Source organism: Salvelinus sp. IW2-2015, unplaced genomic scaffold (assembly GCF_002910315.2).
Source record: "Salvelinus sp. IW2-2015 unplaced genomic scaffold, ASM291031v2 Un_scaffold1774, whole genome shotgun sequence".
NCBI classification, from domain to species: Eukaryota; Metazoa; Chordata; class Actinopteri; order Salmoniformes; family Salmonidae; genus Salvelinus; species Salvelinus sp. IW2-2015.
The window spans coordinates 15,895-36,690 of NW_019943150.1; the positions used below are offsets into that span (position 1 = coordinate 15,895).

Consider the following 20,796-nt stretch of genomic DNA (forward strand, 5'->3'; position numbering starts at 1 on the left):
GGTCGTTGTTCCTGTTGGGAGGTGAACCGTCGACCCCAGTCTAGGTCCTAGCGCTCTGGAGAGGTTTTCTTTTAAGGATCTTTCCCTCGATCCTGACTAGTCTCTGCCGCTGAATAACATCCCCACAGCATGATGCTTACCACCATGCTTCGCCGTAGGGATGTGGCAGGTTCCTCAGACGTGACCTTGGCATTCAGGCCAAAGGTTCAAACTTTGGTTCATCAGACCAGAGAATCTGTTTCTGAAGTCTGTTGCTTTTCAGTGTCATGTGCCTTTACTGGAGGAGTGGCTTCCGTCTGGCACCTCTACCATAAAGGCCTGAATGGTGGAGTGCTGCAGAGATGGTTGTCCTTCTGGAAGGTTCTCCATCTCCACAGAGAACTCTGAGTCTCTCAGAGTGGACCATCAGGTTCTGGGTCATCTCCTGACCAAGGCCTTTTTCCCCCGATTGCTCAGTTTGCGGTCGGCCAGCTCTATGAAGAGCTGGTGGTTCCAAACTTCTTCCATTTAAGAATGATGGAAGCCACTGTGTTCTTGGGGACTTCAATGCTGCAGAAATGTTTTGGTACCCTTCCCAGATCTGTGCCTCGACACCAATCCTTCTTTTAAAAAATATAGTAACCTTTATTACTAAGCAAGTCAGTTAAGAACAAATTCTTATTTCAAATGTTTTTATTTTATTTAACCTTTATATTTTATTTTAACCTTTATATACATTGTAGAATATAGTGAGAACATCAAAACTATGAAATAACAATTTTGGTTCATCATTAGTAACCAAAAAACTGTAAACAAAACAAAATTATATTTATACTCACAATTCTTCCAATTAGCCACCTTTGCCTTGATGACAGCTTTGCACACTCTTGGCATTCTCTCAACCAGCTTCACCTGGAATTATTTTCTTGACAGAGTTCCACATATGCTGAGCATCTGTTGGCTGCTTTTCCTTCACTCTGCGGTCCAACTCATCCCAAACCATCTCAATTGGTTGAGGTGTGATTGTGCCATGTGGCATCATCTGATGCAGCACTCCATCACTCTCCTTCTTGGTCAAATGCCCTTAACAGCCTGAGGTGCAGTTAAATATAATTGAAATCCTTAGAGGTAACTCTGGGTCTTCCTTTCCTGTGGCGGTCCACATGAGAGCAGTTCATCATAGCGCTTGATGGTTTTTGCGAAGAAACGTTCAAAGTTCTTGAAGTTTTACGGATTGACTGACCTTCATGTCTTAAAGTAATGATGGACTGTCGTTCTCTTTGCTTATTTGAACTGTTCTTGCCATAATATGGACTAGAGTCGACCGATTATGATTTTTCAAGCCGATACCGATACCGATTATTGGAGGACCAAAAAGCCGATACCGATTATCCGCCGATTTCTTTTGTTTATTTGTAATAATGACAATTACAACAATACTGAATATACACTTATTTTAACTTAATATAATACATCAATAAAATCAATTTACTCAAATAAATAATGAAACATGTTCAATTTGGTTTAAATAATGCAAAAACAAAGTGTTGGAGAAGAAAGTAAAGTGAATATGTGCCATGTAAGAAAGCTAACGTTTAGTTCCTTGCTCAGAACATGAGAACATATGAAAGCTGGTGGTTCCTTTAACATGAGTCTTCAATATTCCCAGAAGAAGTTTAGGTTGTAGTTATTATAGGAATTATAGGACTATTTCTCTCTATACCATTTGTATTCATATACCTTTGACTATTAGATGTTCTTATAGGACTTTAGTATGCAGTGTAACAGTATAGCTTCAGTTCTCTCGCCCCTACCGGCTCGAACCAAAACATCCTCCCCTCGCCCTACCTGGCTCGAACAGAAACATCGACAACAGCCACCCTCGAAGCATCGTTACCCATCGCAGAGCAAGGGGAATAACTACTCCAAGTCTCAGAGCGAGTGGCGTTTGAAACGCTATTAGCCGCAACCGCTAACTAGCTAGCCATTTCACATCGGTTACACCAGCCTAATCTCGAGTTGATAGGCTTGAATCATAAACAAGCTGCTGGCAAACGCACGAAAGTGCTTGTTGAATGAATGCTACGAGCCTGCTGTGCCTACCACCGCTCAGTCAGACTGCTCTATCAAATCATAGACTTAATTATAACATGAAACACACAGAAATACGAGCCTTGGTCATTAATATGGTCGAATATGGAAACTATCATTTCGAAAACAAAACGTTTATTTCTCAGTGAAATACGGAACCGTTCCGTATTTTATCTACGGTGCATCCATAAGTCTAATATTGCTTGTTACATTGTACAACCTTCAATGTTATGTCATAATTATGTACAATTCTGGCAAATTCATTACGGTCTTTGTTAGGTAGAAATGGACATCACACAGTTCACAACAGCCAGGCGGCCCAAACGTGCACATATACCCTGACTGCTTGCACAGAACTCAAGAGAAGTGACACAATTTCCCTAGTTATAAGAAATTCATGTTAGCAGGCAATATTAACTAAATATGCAGTTTAAAATATATACTTGTGTATTGATTTTAAAGAAAGGCTTTGATGTTTATGGTTAGGTACACATTGGTGCAACGACAGTGCTTTTATATACGAATGTGCTTGTTAAATCACACCCGTTTGGCAAAGTAGGCTGTGATTCGATGAAAATTAACAGGCACCGCATCGATTATATGCAACGCAGACAAGCTAGATAAGCTATAATATCATCAACCATTGTGTAGTTAACTAGTGATTATGTTAAGATTGATTGTTTTTTATAAGATAAGTTTAATGCTAGCTAGCAACTTACCTGGCTTTTGCTGCCTCGCGTAACAGGTAGTTGGCCTGCCACGCAGGCTCCTCGTGGAGTGCAATGTAAGGCAGGTGGTTAGACGGTGGACTGGTAACCGGAAGGTTGCAGAAACAAATCCCCGAGCTGACAAGGTAAAAATCTGTGTTCTGCCCCTGAACAAGGCAGTTAACCCACTGTTCCTAGGCCGTCATTGAAATAAGAAAGTGTTCTTAACTGACTTGCCTAGATAAAATAAAGGTTCTATCTCTCTCTTCTAAAGTGCATGTGGGGCTTGTCCTTAATGACGAACACAATATCAGCAGGGATCGTATTGGGCGACTCGTCTCCTTCTCTGGGGAACGTGATCTTGGTTCCCTCCTTCCACCCTCTCTTAATCTCTATGGTGAGAATCTTATCCTCCGTCCTCATGGTCCGTCCGTCAGGGTTCATCCTCTTCCTGCTGATCTTCATCCTCTTGGTGCAACCGTGAAACACTTCCTCCAGCGATACCCGCAGCTCGTGATGAACKGCCGGGTCCTGCTTCCTCCTCTGCTGCCCGCCCAGCCCCACGTGGCGGTCCCGAGGGAACCCGTTGAGATTAAACGAGGTGAAGGAGCCGAACGGGTCGTTGCCGTCCACATCCATGTCCTCGTCGTCTCCGCCCGGACCGCGCCCGTTAGCCTTGCGTCCGAAGAACATCTCGAAAGGGTTGGCGCCGCCGAAGAAGGTGGCGAAGGTGGCGTGGGGGTCTCCGTGGAATGTGTAGGAGGTGAAGTTGCTGCCCTGGTCATCTGGACCATTATTGGGACTTCCTTTGAGACCTGACAGGAAATGACACTGGAGTCAACAACCATTCACATAATGCAATGCATTTAACATATTATGTACTGAGACCTGAGTGACAGCAGCTGGGGAAACTATGACATCATTCAGAAAATGCTGATAACCTACGTATAGATARCTAATGACGATAACCTTTGTATTGATATATAAAGCTGATAACCTATGTATTGATAGATAATGTTGATATGCATTGATAGATAATGCTGATCATTTGTGTATTGATAGATAATGATGATAACCTACTGTATGTATTGACAATGATTATAACCTATGCATTGATAGACAATGTCGATAACAATTGATAATGCTAATATGTATCGATAGCTAATGTTATTAACCTATGTATTGATAATGATGATAACCTGTGTATCGATAATGATGATAACCTATGCATTGATATATAATACCGATAACAATAGATAATGCTATCTATGTATTGATGGATAATTTTTATATGTATTGATAGATAATGCTGATATGTATTGATAGATAATGCTGATATGTATTGATAGGCTCATTTGAGACCTGAGTGACACTGGAGTCGGGAACCATTCAGATAATGCTAATAACTCGCTGTACGATAGGCTACTAGACCTGGGTCAAATACATACATGTAGGCTACATCAATTACTTTGTCACCAACTTCAGCTTCACTTGATGTTTCCCGGCGCCTAAATGGACCAATGGAATGTCCTAGTCTATGACCAATGAATAGTCCTAGTCTGATGGACCAATGGAATAGTCCTAGTCTATGAGACCAATGGAATAGTCCTAGTCTATGACCAATGGAATAGTCCTAGTCTATGAGACCAATGGAATAGTCCTAGTCTATGGACCAATTGATAGTCCTAGTCTATGGGACCAATGAATAGTCCTAGTCTATGAGACCAATGGAATAGTCCTAGTCTATGAGACCAATGGAATAGTCCTAGTCTATGGGACCAATGGAATATCCTAGGTTCTATGAGACCAATGGAATAGTCCTAGTCTATGAACCAAATGGAATAGTCCTAGTCTATGGACCAAGAATAGTCCTAGTCTATGAATAGTCCTAGTCTATGAGACCAATGAAGTAGTCCTAGTCTATGAGACCAATGGAATAGTCCTAGTCTATTGAGACCAATAATAGTCCTAGTCTATGACCAAGAATAAGTCCTAGTCTATGGAATATCCTAGTCTATGAACATAGTCCTAGTCTTGGACCAATGAATAGTCCTAGTCTATGAGACCAATGGAATAGTCCTAGTCTATGGACCAATGGAATGTCCTATCTATGAGAACCAATGAGATAGTCCTAGTCTATGGGACCAATGAATAGTCCTAGTCTATGGACAAACAATAGTCCTAGTCTATGGACAATCGAATAGTCCTAGTCTATGACCAATGTATAGTCCTAGCCTATGGCACCAAATGGAATATCCTAGTCTATGACCAATGATAGCCTATTATGGCCAGAATAGTCCTAGTCTTGACCAATGAATAGTCTTAGTCACATTGTGCCTTATATTTGCCATACATAGTATTTTGATCCAGGTCTATAGTTACATAGTATTTGATCCAGGCTATAGTGTACATAGTATTTCCAGTCTATAGTGACATAGTATTTGATCAGGCCTATAGTGTACATAGTATTGATCCAGCTATAGTTACATAGTATTTGATCCAGCTATAGTGTACATAGTATTGATCCAGGCCTATAGTGTACATAGTATTTGATCCAGGCTATCAGTTACATAGTATTTGATCCAGCCTATAGTGTACATAGTATTTGATCCAGGCCTATAGTGTACATAGTATTTATCCGGCCTATAGTTACATAGTATTTGACCAGGCCTATAATGTACATAGTATTGATCAGCCTATAGTGTACATAGTATTGATCCAGGCTATAGTTAACATAGTATTTGATCCAGGCCTATAGTACATAGTATTACTGATCCAGGTCATTAGAGTGTACAATAGATTTGATCCAGTCATACTGAAGTATATTATAGATCCAGGCCTATAGTGTACATAGTATTTGATCCAGGCCTATAGTGTACATAGGCAATACACAGAAGATTACATTCATAAGTACATGGCATTATAGCTGGACGTCTCCAGGTCAGTGGATTCCTCCTACCATGGCAAATATGCTGTTTTCCCATCTGCTATTGAAATGGTTATAAAGCCTTGGGCTGCAAAACAGCTCTATACTGACACGTTCAACAGCAATTATTGTAATTGACAGTAATAATAATACAATCTGACAATATATTTGTAAATAATTGCTGTTATATATTTCTGACCAACCGAGAGCAATGTCTGTATATTACGGGCAGACTGATACGCCACCCTGACAAAAAAGGGAAATAACAGCATATTGGTTTATTATAATAAATGTTACGAATAAATTAAATGAGAGTGAAATGCTGTTGTCTTCTCTAAGCAGTGTGGTTAAAATGTCGGTCTGTATTGGATAATGGCCAATTATATTATACGYACATTTTGATGTGTGCGCTCAATGACCCGAGGTGGGTGAAATGACATGAAAACCAGGTAATCAAAAGAAGAAGACAATAATGAAATGTGTAGTGTCGTATTATCCTACCTTCCTCTCCATACTGATCATATATCTCTCTTTTTTTCGGATCACTGAGGACTTCATATGCCTCCGCGATCTCCTTGAATTTCTCCTCGGCGTTGGACGCCTTGTTTTTGTCCGGGTGCCATTTCAGAGCCTGTTTCCTGTACGCCTTTTTAATGTCCTCGTCGGCCGCTCCTTTCACTATCCCCAGGATTTTATAATAATCTTTCCCCATAGTTTCCCCCGAAGCGGCCCCGCGCTGGAGAGAAGAGAAGCCGCTGGTGTTTGACGGACGCTGCCTGTCAGTCAATCCGCTATGAAAATATATCCAGGAGAGAGAGAGCCCTCTGATATGGCGGTAAGTGGAAAACTTAACCGCTGCTCTCTCTGCAACTCTCAACAATAARATCAGTGCCAGCCAGACACTGACACACAGTCAGGAGAGTTGAACAGCTACAGATAGATTAAGTAGCCTAGCTAGGTTTAGAGTGATTACTCAGAGCTGTGGACCCTGTGATATTTATCCACATCCCGATATAGACACACTAAACAGCCGTGTCTCCCCTCCTCTTGCGTCCGACACCCACCGGCATGCTCTCTCTGCTCGCTGGAATCCAGGGGCTCTTTCTAGAACTTCAATGCTGCTGCTGAAGCACGTCATTTCCCATATTTGGCTCTTTTTGGGGGGATTAATCTGTTGATGGTGCAAAGATTCCGTTCGGGGGGGGGGGTTCATCTGTTGAATGTGCAAAGATTCGTTTGGGGGGGGGTCATCTGTTGAGGTGAAAGATGCGTTTTGGGGTGGGGGGGTCATCTGTTGAGGTGCAAAGATTCGTTTTGGGGGGGGGGTCATCTGTTGAGGTGCAAGATGCGTTTTGGGGTGGGGGGGGTCATCTGTTGATGTGCAAAGATTCCGTTTTTTTTATGCCTGTATTTTGTTTAAACATCACCTATATGGACTTGTCATCCAAGTTGAGTGAAAATACAATACATGGTCTACAGACTCGTCACTTACATTGTTAATACCTTAACAGGTTATCATAAGCCTTATAATAAAGGCTGTGGTTTGGTTAGAGGAGGACAAGACAGGGAGTCGATTGAATTTAAGTGGAGAAATGGTCTGTTTGGTGTTTTGCATTCAAGTCATCAGCTATGGTGTTAAGAGGATCCATTCCAGAGGATAGGCCTCCTGTCCAGCTTTATAACCTCTGACCGTACTACTGAGACCGACTGTCTCTGACCTGATCTATTGAGCAGCACTAACTGCCTGTACTACTGAGACAGACACTAACCTCTGACCTGTACCTACTGAGACAGACTGTATTGAACCTTACCTGACGCCTATCGTGAGACAGCTACTTGACGTACTTGTATCTGACTGTACCTACGGGTACCTATCTGGCCGTCCTATCTGGCCGTAGCTTCTCTGGGCCCGTAGCTATCTGACTCCGTACCTCTCTGACCGTACCTCTCTGACGCCCACTATTTGAACGTACTACTGTGACCTGATACCTCTCTGCACCGTACTCTTGGCCGTACATACTCTCTGGCCCGTACTTCTGACGTATTTGTGACCGTACTTCTGACGTACTTTGACCGTCTGTCCCTGGACCTCTCTGCGTTCTTCTGACGCGTTACCTCTCTGACCGTACCTCTTGACCGTACCTACTCTGAGGTACTCTCTGACCGTATCTCTTGGCCGTATCCTCTGACCGTACTCTTGACCCGTACTCTCTGACTAGACGTATCTTGGCGTACTTCTGCCGTACCTCCTGACGTTCTCCTGGCCGGACCTCTCTGACCGTACCTCTCTGACCCGTACCTCTCTGGCCCGTACTCTCTGCCCGTACTCTCTGCCGTACCTCTCTGACCCGTACCTCTCTGACCGTACCTCTCTGCCGTACTCTCTGACCGTACTCTTTCTGACCCGTAATCTCTGGAGTCTCTGACACCGTACCTTCTGAGTAGTATCTTTGGCCGTAGCCTTCTGACCGTACCTCTCTGACCCGTACTCTCTGACCGTATCTCTGACTGTAACCTCTCTGACCGTACTCTTGACCGTACCTCTTTATGTTACCGTCTTTCGCCCCGTACCTCTCTCGACCGTACTATCTTGACCGTACTTCTGACCCGTATCTCTGACCGTAGTTTCTGACTATCTTGACGTATTTGACGTTTGACCGTACCGTTCTGGCGTACTTTGACTCGTAGCTTTGGACGTACCTTCTGGCCCGACTCTCTGGTCGTTCTTGGACGCGTGCTTCTGCGCCGTCCTCTCTGCGTACATTCTGGCCGTAGTCTCTGCGTACTTCTGACCGTATTCTGACGTCTTCTGGCGCGTACTTCTGACGTCGTTCTGAACGTACCTTTGACCGTAATCTTGACGTTCTCTGAGCCGAGTCTCTGACCCGTCCTCTCTGACCGTATCTTGACCCGTACTCTCTGGCGTCCTCTCTGACCGTATTCCTGACCGTACTTTGACGTATTTTGCGTACCTTTGACAGTACTATCTGACCGTCTTCTGACGTATATTGACCGTCTATCTGGACCGTACTATTGACCGTATATCTGCCCGTATCTTGACGTGCTTCCTGACGTCAGTTCTGACCGTAGCTTCTGAGCGTTTTGGCCGTACTCTCTGAGCGTACTCTCTGACTCTCTTGCGTTCTCTGACGTATTCTGAACGTACTCTCTGACCGTACTATTGAAGTACCTCTCTGGCCGGTACTCTGACCGTATCTCTGACGTACTTCTGACGTATTGCTGACGTACCTTCTGACGTCCTCTCTGCCGTACTTCTGGCCGTCTCTGACACGTATCTCTGACCGTAATATTCTGAGCCGTACTTCTGGCCGTTACTTCTGGCTCGTATCTCTGACCGTATCTGACGTACTTCTGACCCGTACTTATCTCAGAGTGATCCCTTCTTGTTACATAACATAAACAGAACTAGGCCTAAATGACCTCTGACCCATCAACCTAGTATGAGCCTCGTCACAAATGGCACAACAGTAGTGCATTACATAGGGAATAGGGTGCCACTGTTTTCAGGAACAAGGTCGATAGAACTAGGCCTAAATGAACTATGACCCATAGTCCTTCATGAACCCCAGACCGTGACCTCTGTGCTGTCCTCTCCCCGACCGACTCCCCATCTCTGGACCATTCCAGCATGTCAGTGTTCTGAAACAATACTGGACCTCCGACCTTCGATAACATAGCACCTAGGCCTATACATTAACCAACAGAGAGTTATAGACCCGGGAGTTAGAATGGGAAGTCATTTATTGTTGTCATGGGTCAAGTCGTCATAGTCTATTTTTATTTGGGGCCCTGGTGACCCGGCCTCCCTCATCTATTTCAGATCAGTTAAATACACTGACTGGACCAGTGGCCAGTCTGTTTGTCTATGCTCAGCACTACACCTGGTGGACAGTGGTGGAACTGCAGGCTCATGTCTTTACAGTAGGGCTACCGCGTCATTATCATGTCTATCGCCGTAGAGGAGCATCTACCGCATTGAAGACGGTGCTCACGCGGGCTGCCGGTGCTTTATGACTCAGCGTTCATATGGACCAACAAAAAGCAAGCACATTGCCTTTGCACCTTAATAATAGCCTGTAGTTGTAGTAGTATTACGACAGACGAGAATTGGTGTTATTTATATTGCATTTCAAATTTTGTCATTAAAAATATATATTATTGAAGAATCATGGATCAGTTTCGTGGTTTGTTTGTGAAACTAGACAAGAATAACGACGGGTCTATATCAGTAGAAGAACTTCACAATGAGATGAAAAAAACGGGAATTATGGCTGCAGATCAGAAGGCTCAGGTATTTATTTATTACAATATTTGATAACTAATATAAATAAAAATGTGTATGGCCTATTCTAATTTACCAGCAGCATAACGGGAGAGTCAACATGTACGTCTAATGTCTATTCATGTGGTGCAGCCAAATGATAGCCTGCCCTTTTTTTTTTTACTTTTCCAGACTGTCGTTAATAACTATGACAGAAACAAGGATGGACGTCTAGATTATGAAGAATTTCTAAGCTATATGAGGGACAGAGAGAAGAAATGGAGAATTCATTTCATGGCCCTTGACAAGAATAAATGCGGTAAGTGGAGTGGCGGTGTAGTCCAATCTTCGGTGCGTTAAAAGCTAGTAGGCTAATCTTAGGGCCCAACCCCGGGGACAGGGGCATTCCAGTATCATAGAGGACAGTATGAGCATGCTTTTGTCTTTGTTTTTGCACAGTAGCACTAGGTCTACATGCAATAGATGCAATGAAGAGTCTTTTTTTTGTTGACGTGACTTAAAGTGCTATATTTAAAAAATCATATAAACTGAAATGAATAGTTTTGAAGGTCAAATGTATTTACCTAATGGAGACTTGCAGGCATTGTTGTGTTTTTAAATTACATATACAGAACACCAGCAACAGGACCTTGTGCTGTACTCATAGCACACCTTTAGAATTAGGAGGAAACAACTTCAACTGCTGTCTGCCTGCCTGCCTGTCTGCCTGCCTGTCTGTCTGTCTTGTCTTGTTCTGTTCTTCTGTCTGTCTGCCTGCCTGCCTTGCCTGCCTGCCTGCCTGCCTGTCGTGTCTGTTCTGTCTGTCTGTCTCTCAACCTAACCTGGGAGCTTACCGTGAAACGCTTACTGACAAGCCCTTAATTTATCATCTCAAAGTAGAAGTGTTGATCTAGGATCAGGTCTTCATTATCCACAGCTCTGTGCTGATCTAGGATCAGGTCTTCATTATCCACAGCTCTGGGCTGATCTAGGATCAGGTCTTCATTATCCACAGCTCTGTGCTGATCTAGGATCAGGTCCTTCCTGACTGTCCATAATAATCTGGTTCCATACACTCTTAGAAATAGGGTTCATTCTATATAGAACTACTTCCTCTAAGAGTGTATGATCTACAAGGCTAAACTGATCGTAGATCAGAACCTACACACTGAGACGTGATAAATATGGGCCCAGAAATGTATCTAAACTGATCATAGATCAGAACTTCAACTCTGAGACGCTTGATAAATATGGGCCCAGATATTCACACTTGACATGATCCATGCTGTTTCTATCCATGTTGTATTCTCTGACTAGGGGTCGTGTTGTATTCTCTGACTAGGGGTCATGTTGTCTTCTCTGACTAGGGGTCATTGGCCAGGAGGAAATCATAGATCTATTTAAGGAGTTAGGAGTGAACATATCAAAGCCGAATGCAAAAAGAATTATACAAATGTAAGAGTGCCTTTTCCCCCCCTTTTCTATCCTCTCACTGTTCGCTCTGTCGGTTATTACATCGTAAAAACATTGTGATAATATTGATTAATATGTAATAACAAATTAATTGCATGTATTGACAGACTTAATGTCTAACTTAACGCTAATCACACATAGACTCCAATGCAATTATTATATTGGGCACAATCTGATCAAGTCTACAACACAGTACAAACCTGTAGAATATGGATGCTTACAGGATCATTCACTTTTGTCAATATGTTTATTAATGAATTGAATATCATCATGGCCTACCCATGATCTTGATTGTTGATGTTGTTGATGTTATTGTTGTTGTTGACAGGATGGATGGGGACAGTTCTATGACCGTGGACTGGGGAGAGTTCCTGCAGCATGTCATCCTCAACCCTGCAGAGAACCTGGGAGAACTGGTCACTTCATGGAAACACACTCTGGTGAGACGCTGAGGCATTGGGTCTTCGTTTCTCTGAGCCTTCGTATAGGGTTAATGCCTAGCCTTTAGCTCAGAGGCCTAACACAGTCTTCTAGTGAACAAGAGACCAGTCTGTCACACTGATGAGACCTGGGCCTAGCTTCCTAGAGCTCCAACGGCGTGGAGATCATCATTAGATGACGCTCCAAGTGCTTGAGACAAGAGGAATTGCGTTAGCTCCCTGAGCTAGTGCCTAACACAGTATTGTGGTGTGCAGACGAGCCGGGTACAAACCCAGCTAGTCACACCGTAGCCCAGGGATCATCAACTAGATTCAGACACAGGCCGATTATTTCTTGAGCGGACAGTCGGGGGGGCCGGAACATATTTACAAATCATTTGTAGATGGCAATTTGACCGCAAGACGTAGAAACAGATATAATGTTTCACTAAAACATAATCATTTCAAACCTTTTTTCTATTTGTGTAACAGTTTAACTTTAGTCCGTCCCCTCGCCCCGACCCGGGCGCGAACCAGGGACCCTCTGCACATATCAACAACAGTCACCCACGAAGCATCGTTACCCATCGCTCCACAAAAGCCACGACCCTTGCAGAGCAAGGGGGAACCACTACTTCAAGGTCTCAGAGCAAGTGACGTCACCGATTGAAAGGCTATTAGCGCGCACCACCGCTAACTAGCTAGCCATTTCACATCCGTTACATATGTATATGATCACACGTATCTCTATTATACGTGGGAATACTTGGGAACAGATTTCTTAAATTAACATCACTTGGGGCTGATTTCCTGGTGTTTTTACAGTCTTTTATGTCCAACAATGAAAATTCAAACTCTGCTGTTGTCCTTGTGAGATGTAGTGTGTGTGTGTGTGTGTGTGTGGGTGTTGTGTGTTGTGTGTGTGTTTGTGTGTGTGTGTGTGTGTGTGTGTTGTGCCTTACCTGATGAACGGCACACTCCACCCATGGTAGGAGATCATACATTGCATGCTGGGTTCTGAAGCCCCTGTTGAAGGAGACTGTCTGTCGGTTGGTGATATAGGTAGTCTTTGTGTCTGCCTCTCAGGTGTTTGATGTAGTCTTCCTGTCTGCCTCTCCAGGTGTTTGAGGAAGTCTTCCTGTCTGCCTCTCCAGTGTTTGATGTATCTTCCTGTCGTCTAACAGGTGTTTGATGTAGTCTCCTGTCTGTCTTCTACAGGTGTTTGATGTAGTCTTCCTGTCTGCCTCTCCAGGTGTTTGATGTAGTCTTTGTCTGCCTCTCCGAGTTTTGATTAGTCTTCCTCTGTCTGCCTCTCCAGGTGTTTGAGGTAGTCTCCTGTCTGTCTCTACAGGTGTTTGATGTAGTCTTCCTGTCTGCCTCTCCAGGTGTTTGATGTAGTCTTCCTGTCTGTCTCTCCAGGTGTTTTGAGGTAGTTCCTTGTCTGCCTCTCCAGGTGTTTGAGGAGTCTTCCTGCTCCCTCTCCAGGTGTTTGAGTAGTTCTTCCTGTCTGCCTCTCCAGGTGTTTGGAGTGTCTTCCTGTCTGCATCTCCAGTGTTTGATGTATCTCCTGTCTGCATCTCCAGGTGTTTGATTGTAGTTTCCTGTCTGCCTCTCCAGGTGTTTGAGGTAGTCTTCCTTCTGCATCTCCAGGTGTTATGTAGTCTTCCTGTCTGCCTCTCCAGGTGTTGATGTAGTCTTCCCTGCTGCTCTCCAGGTATGATGTAGTCTTCCTGTCTGCCTCTCCACGGTGTTTGATGTAGTCTCCTGTCTGCATCTCAAGGTGTTTGAGGTAGTCTTCCTGTCTTGCCTCTCCAGTGTTTGATGTAGTCTTCCTGTCTGCTCTCCAGGTGTTTGAGGTAGTCTCCTGTCTGCCTCTCCAGGTGTTTGATGTGGTCTTCCTGTCTGCCTCTCTAGGTGTTTGATGTAGTCTTCCTGTCTGCCTTCCAGGTGTTTGATGTAGTCTTCCTGTCTGCCTTCCAGGTGTGTGATGTAGTCTCTGTCTCCTAGTGTTTGATGTAGTCTTCCTGTCTGTCTCTACAGGTGTGAGTAGTCTTCCTGTCTGCATAGTCTTCCTGTCTTGTCGCTCTCCAGGTGTTTGAATGTAGTCTTCCTGTCTGCCTAGTCTTCCTGTCTGTCCTCTCCACGGTGTTTGATGTAGTCTTCCTGTCTGCCTAGTCTTCCTGTCTACCTTTCCAGGTGTTTGATGTAGTCTTCCTGTCTGCCTCTCCAGGTGTTTGAGGAAGTCTTCCTGTCTGTCTCTCCAGGTGTTTGATGTGGGTGAGAGCCGGACCATGCCCCTGGAGCTGCCCCCGGACCTGTCAGCAGGCTCAGGGGAATGGAGGAGTTTCGTCCTGGCTGCAGGACTGGCCGACGCCGTGTCCAGAACCCTGACTGCTCCTATCGACCGCCTCAAGACACAACTACAGGAACAATATTATAACCTAAACACTTTTTTAATACAGCTTGATAACACACAGTAACACTTTGCATTGCCAGACTTCGTAGTCTCATATTCACATGGTTCAGAAACGAACTCTAACCCCAATCCTACAGCAACGAACAGTAGAGACCTACAGGTAACTGACAAAATAATGAAACACTTGAGTAAATGAGGGATACAAAGGATATTGAATGCAGGTGCCTCCACACAGGTGTGGTTCCTGAGTTAATTAAGCAATTAACATCCCGTCATGCTTAGGGTCATGTATAAAAAGGCTGTGCAGGACATTATTTTGGTTACCATGACAATGCCCTCATAGGACAATAATGCCCCATAGGATGACAATGCCCTCATAGGATGATAATGCCCACATATGATGATAATGCCCACATATGACGATAATGCCCACATAGGATGATAATGCCCACATAGGACGATAATGCCCACATAGGATGATAATGCCCACATCCACAGGTTACAAGTGGTCACTGAATGGTTTGATGAGCATGAAAACGATATAAACCATATGCCGTGGCCATCTCAGTCACCAGACCTCAAACCAGTTAAACACTAACGGGAGATTCTGGAGCGGTGCCTGAGACGGCGTTTTTCCACCACCAACAACAAAACACTGATAGAGATTTGCGTCAGTTCAAATCTGGTATCAGGACAAAATGTGATTCAGAGTCACCGAATATATTTTAAGTATTTTAATTAAACTCAAGCGATAAATGGTAAATGCAATTTTCGTATATACGGGTTCACTGTATCTCCGCGCAGGGTAGAACAGAGAACTGGCAGGAAGTACGTAAACAGCTGTTCTTATACCGTGATGACGTAGTTCCAACGCGTCTGTTGGCCTATCACAGTAGAGGCTGAGCGTGGTTTAAACTTTGCTCAGCCTATCGCCGTTACTCAGACTGGTCCCCTTCTTTCAGATGTCCGCATCTGGTCGTTGCGTATATTAGATACGTCTTGTGTCTCCCCCGATGCTAAACTCAAACAGTTCCTAATATGGTATAAGGGGAGAAACGCCAATGCCATCCTCTCTGTCATACAATACATGCTTTTATTTTTTGTTGTCCTTGGCTACCTGGCTAAAATGCTTGCTCGCTAGCCTAACTTCCATTCATGAGGAACGTTAGCAAGTTAACGTTAGCCTTCATCTAGCTAGATATTGAACTAACATTCTCTCAGGCCAGGGGCACAATGTATGAATTAATGGTTGGATCAGAATTTCCACTATAATCATTAGCCAGTAAGGAACATTACGTAAAACCAAAGTCCAAATCCCTATCTCCATCCATGGCTAATTTATGAAAAGGGCCAATTTTAGCTAACTGGCTAGCTAGCCAACAGAGAACGACACAACGAGATGCAACAATTCAAGTTTTCCTGTCAATGATGTATGCTCCCAATGGGATTTGATGGCAGGCTTGCTAGGTGTAGCTTMAATTTCTAGCCCAATGACCCGTGAAAACCTGAAAATTAGCCTAATTGTTAGGGGGGTTTTGCATCAAGAGAGGAGTTGCCATTTATCTAATAAACCCTTTTCCATAACGTTAACGTAAAATTGTACGGAATGGGGTGAGTTTACGTTACTGAGTAAATTAAGAAGGAATATTTACGTTATTTTTTACGACATAGACTCAAAAACCACATTCGGTTTTCCATCAAAATAATTATTATATGTCGCAAGAGAAAAGATAAATCGCCCTAAAATCTCCAGATAATTTTCCAGGAATGGATGTCGATTTAACTTGTTTGGACTGTTATGATGAAACAATAAGGCCCGAGGAGGTGTGGTATATGGACAATATTCAGGGCTCAAACCACCCACGTTATAATTGTAAATAAATCCTGTTTGCCCATGTGCATAACTATTGGTAAATCCGACAGGAGAGTTTGAGTGGTGAAAGTTGGACAGAGGATCTTGAAATCTCTGTAGACGAAACACTTCGACCAACTTTTAAAAATGAATGTATTTTCTGGTAATTGTGCCGTTATTATGTGTTAGCTGTTAAGACTASAAACCTTTATAAATGACCTATTTGTGAGATTGACTTGTTATTTCAATAGGCATAGGCTACTGACTAAAATCTGGGTTTATAATTTCAATTTAGCTTTGAGATGGTTTGCTGAGCTAGATGTAGGTAGTTTATAACCCCTGATAGGCCAACATGCCAACATCTCATTTCAGGGAAAAGTCCACAATGAAACTGACATTAAATGTGGAGAATGATACATTTATGATAGAGCTGTGATCATAATCACAATTGATAACTTCCATTTCAAATTTCCGCTCTTGCACAGCGGTCCAGACCCTGGAACTGAGCATGAGTAAAAGCCTTCACTTGATACTGTTATCGACATTAGAATGCAGTTTACTTTAAACCACCTCCGAGCGAATTTATCTAAAGAGCTCTAGTGCGCCTAAAGTCGTTTTCCAAAAAGGGAGTCTCCATAATGACCAATCTAAATAGCCTACCTACAACCAGTAAAAAAGTTGACACGCCATAACTCCGCTGCCTCTGCTCTCTCAACAAGTGCTCTCAACACACACACACACACACCTCTGGCCCTCCCCCTCTTCTCCCCTCAGCCTCTTGCGAATTTAAGGAAAATTGTGAAACACAGAAAGATAAATTAATTTGTAATATTGGTCAATGTTTTGGGGGAGGAATCCATGCATACACGTCACTGTTGTAGAATCTATGCCAACGTGCATTGAAGTAGTAACTCCCACCTAAGGATCTGTCTTCTTCCGCCAACTATTTACTGTGTTTTAGGGAATCGCTGGATTGATTGCTTTCATTTGACTCCTGCGTCTCTTTCATACTCTGGCTTGTGTCTATCGTTTTTTTCCCCGTTAACATTACTCCTGCGTCTCTTTCATACTCTGGCCTTGTTCTTATCGTTTTTCCCCCGTTAACATTACTCCTGCGTCTTTTCTTATACTCTGGCTTGTGTCTATCGTTTTTCCCCCGTTAACATTACTCCTGCGTCTCTTTCATACTCTGGCTTGTGTCTATCGTTTTTCCCCCGTTAACATTACTCCTGCGTCTCTTTCATACTCTGGCTTGTGTCTATCGTTTTCCCCCGTTAACATTACTCCTGCGTCTCTTCATACTCTGGCTTGTGTCTATCGTTTTTTCCCCTTAACATTTAACATCCTGCGTCTCTTTCAATTACCTGGCTTGTGTCTATCGTTTTTTCCCCCGTTAACATTACTCCTGCGTCTCTTTCATACTCTGGCTTGTGTCTATCGTTTTTTCCCCCGTTAACATTACGACTGTGGAAAGGCTTGTAAATGACCTGTCAAACATACCCCGGTAATGGCTGGAAGGGGTCCAATGAAATACTTTTGTCTTTCCGTTGTATCTATAAAAACGACAAAAGCTTCGTCTGGCATTTAACGCACTATCTCGACACTTACATCACAAGAAAGAGAAGAAATACGACTTTATTTTTTAAAATGGGAATTGAAAATTTTTTATTATTTAGTACAGTTGACATTTTTACAAATTAGATGCGATGAAATTAAAGCAATTTCCCCAAAAATGAACACTCAGATTATAGTGATATTATTGTCGGATCTCGCAAACAATGCAACGTATGCATTAGATAAGTTATGAGGCAGTTTAGACAGCGCAGGTGAGTGCAGTCCTGTCCCAACACTATATGTTAATGTTTGATATATGCAAATACACACAGTGTATTTATGCAAATTAGGCATATTTCATTTTCTCAATTTTAACAAAAAAATWTTTTTTTTAAATACCTGAAACTATTAGTAAAATATATATACTGTATATATATATATGAGTGCCATGCCCCCCAAAACATTTTTTAAATTAACAATAAATTGAATATTGAATTCCTACCAAAATCCCTCTACTCCATTCATTAGAATATCCGTGCCAGTAAAATATTGTATAATATTGTATAATGAATTCAATATCTGATGGATTATACAATTCTAACAGTTTGGACTATCTTCATCCATTATCCAACTATTGTATTTATTTGAATTGTTTTTTAATAACATTTTTACAAATTCGATGACCGTTGCTAATTGAAGCTGGGTGTCTCTATTGTTTTGGCTGTTACCTGTATGAACCGTGAATCCATGGACTGGAGGTTAATAATTAAAGAAGATATTGTGTGTATTTAGGTGTACGGATCCAAGGCGTCCGCCCAGGGATTCAGAGAGCTGAAGGCCGGTGGTGTGAGGTCTATGTGGCAGGGGAACGTTGTGAACGTGCTGAAGGGAACCCCTCAGTCAACTCTACAGTGTCTCATCTACGCTCAGGTAAAACGTACTGTAATAACACGTAGGCCACTGGAGAATTTACAACCAATACGTTCGGATATGGATACTTTAACCTACCCCCCCCCCCCCCGCCCCTCTCTCCCTCTGTCAATTCAATTCAAAAGAGCTTATTGGCATGGGAAGCATATGATTTACATTGCAAGCAAGTGAAGTAGATAATAAACAAAAGTGAAATAATCATTAAGAAATTAACAGTAAACCATTAACTCATAAGTTCCAAAATAATAGTCACATTTCATGTTATGGCTAATGTCCAGTGTTGTAACGATGTGCAAATAGTTAAAGTAAAAAGGGAAAATAAATAAACCTAAATATGGGTTGTATTTACAATGGTGTTTGTTCTTCACTGGTTGCCCTTTTCTTGTGGCTACAGGTCACACATCTTACTGCTGTGAAGTCACACTGTGGTATTTCACCCAGTAGATATGGGAGTTTATCAAAATTGGATTTGTTTTTGGAATTCTTTGTGGTCTGTGTAATCTGAGGGAATATGTGTCTCTAATATGGTCATACATTTGGCAAGAGGTTAGGTAGTGCAGCTCAGTTTCCATCTCATTTTGTGGGCAGTGTGGCACAATAGCTTGTCTTCTCTTGAGAGCCAGGTCTCCCTACGGCGGCCTTTCTCAATAGTAGGCCATGCTCATGTGTATCTCTGTTAGGGCCAAATAGCATTCCAGTTTGCTCTACCTTTTTGGTCAAATTTCTTTCCAATGTGTCAAGTAATTATCTTTTTGTTTTCTCATGATTTGGTTGGGCCTAATTCGTGTTGCTGTCCTGGGGCTCTGTGGAGTCTGTTTTTGTTTGTGAAACGAGCCCCAGGACCCAGCTTGCTTAGGGGACTCCTGTCCAGGTTCATCTCTCTGTAGGTGATTGCTTTGTTTATGGGAAGTTTGGGAATCACTTTCCTTTTAGGTGGTTGAATTTAACGTATTTTTTTTGGATTTTGATAATTAGCGGGTACCTCTCTCTCTCTCTCTCTTTCTCTTCCAGATGAGGGTGTACACCCAGGGCGGCAGCAGGCAGGCCTGTCAGTACAGCAGAGGTTTGGGCTGGGCTGTGTATCTGGGGCGGTGGCTCATGCTGTCTCTACCCTCTAGAGTACCGAGAGCGCTATGACAGGTCTGAACTACAGATATCATGCTGTCTTTACCTGCAAGGTAGCAGGGCGCTATGACAGGTCTGAACTACAGATATACATGCTGTCTTTTACCTGCAGAGGTAGCAGAGGCGCTATGAAGAGGTCTGAACTACAGATATAATGCTGTCTTCTACCCTGCAGAGGTACCAGAGCGCTATGACAGGTCTGAACTACAGATATACATGCTGTTTCTACCCTGCAGAGGTAGCAGACGCTATGACAGGTCTGAACTACAGATATACATGCTGTCTTCTACTCTGCAGAGGTAGCAGGCACTATGACAGGTCTGAACTACAGATAATACATGCTGTCTTCTACCCTGCAGAGGTACCAGAGCGCTATGACAGGTCTGAACTACAGATTACATGTGTCTTCTACCCTGCACGAGGTACACAGAGCGCTATGACAGGTTCTGAACTACAGTATACATGCTGTCTTCTACCCTCTAGAGGTGCAGGGACTATGACAGGTCTGAACTACAGATATACATGCTGTCTTCTACCCTGCAGAGGTAGAGACGTATGACAGGTCTGAAACTGCTGATATACTATCCAAATGTACTGTATTCAACCCCTTGACTTTTGCCATTTTGTTACGTTACAGCCTTATTCTAAATTGATTAAATGGTCCCCCCCCTCATTAATCTACACACAATATCCATAATGACAAAGCAAAAAGAGGTTGTAGAAATGTTTGCACATTACTCAGATTTTCTATTTTTTTTTTTACAAGTTCTCATTTACAACTGCGACTGGCCAAGATAAAGCAAAGCAGTTCGACACAAACAACACAAAGAGTTACACATGGAATAAACAAACGTACAGTCAATAACACAATAGAAAATCTATATACAGTGTGTGCAATGAGGTAAGATTAGGGAGGTAAGGCAAATAATAATTACAACACAGAAATTGGCAGCAAATGTTATAAAAAAAAGAAAAAAACAAACTGGAAACATTTGAATAAATTTATCAAGGTAATTTTTTTAATTGTTCTTATTATTATTGA

The 20,796-nt window shown here is 42.8% G+C and overlaps 2 protein-coding genes across 2 annotated transcripts in view; one reads left to right on the plus strand and one right to left on the minus strand.

The window, feature by feature from the left end:
- Positions 1–6,770, minus strand: part of dnajb4 (DnaJ heat shock protein family (Hsp40) member B4) — a 12,985-nt gene extending 6,215 nt beyond the window's left edge. Inside the window, exons 1-2 of the mRNA XM_070439561.1 lie at positions 6,205–6,770; positions 3,041–3,592 (exon numbers count right to left, since the gene is read on the minus strand). Coding sequence (XP_070295662.1) covers positions 3,041–3,592; positions 6,205–6,415 — 763 coding nt within the window. The 5' untranslated portion in view covers positions 6,416–6,770. The remainder of the gene's footprint in view (positions 1–3,040; positions 3,593–6,204) is intronic.
- Positions 6,771–9,625: 2,855 nt separating this feature from the next.
- The window catches only part of slc25a24l (solute carrier family 25 member 24, like), a 27,588-nt gene continuing 16,417 nt past the window's right edge, over positions 9,626–20,796 (plus strand). The window contains exons 1-6 of the mRNA XM_070439560.1: positions 9,626–10,015; positions 10,178–10,304; positions 11,353–11,440; positions 11,787–11,898; positions 14,142–14,301; positions 18,490–18,629. Of these exons, the coding sequence (XP_070295661.1) occupies positions 9,893–10,015; positions 10,178–10,304; positions 11,353–11,440; positions 11,787–11,898; positions 14,142–14,301; positions 18,490–18,629 (750 nt within the window). The 5' untranslated portion in view covers positions 9,626–9,892. The remainder of the gene's footprint in view (positions 10,016–10,177; positions 10,305–11,352; positions 11,441–11,786; positions 11,899–14,141; positions 14,302–18,489; positions 18,630–20,796) is intronic.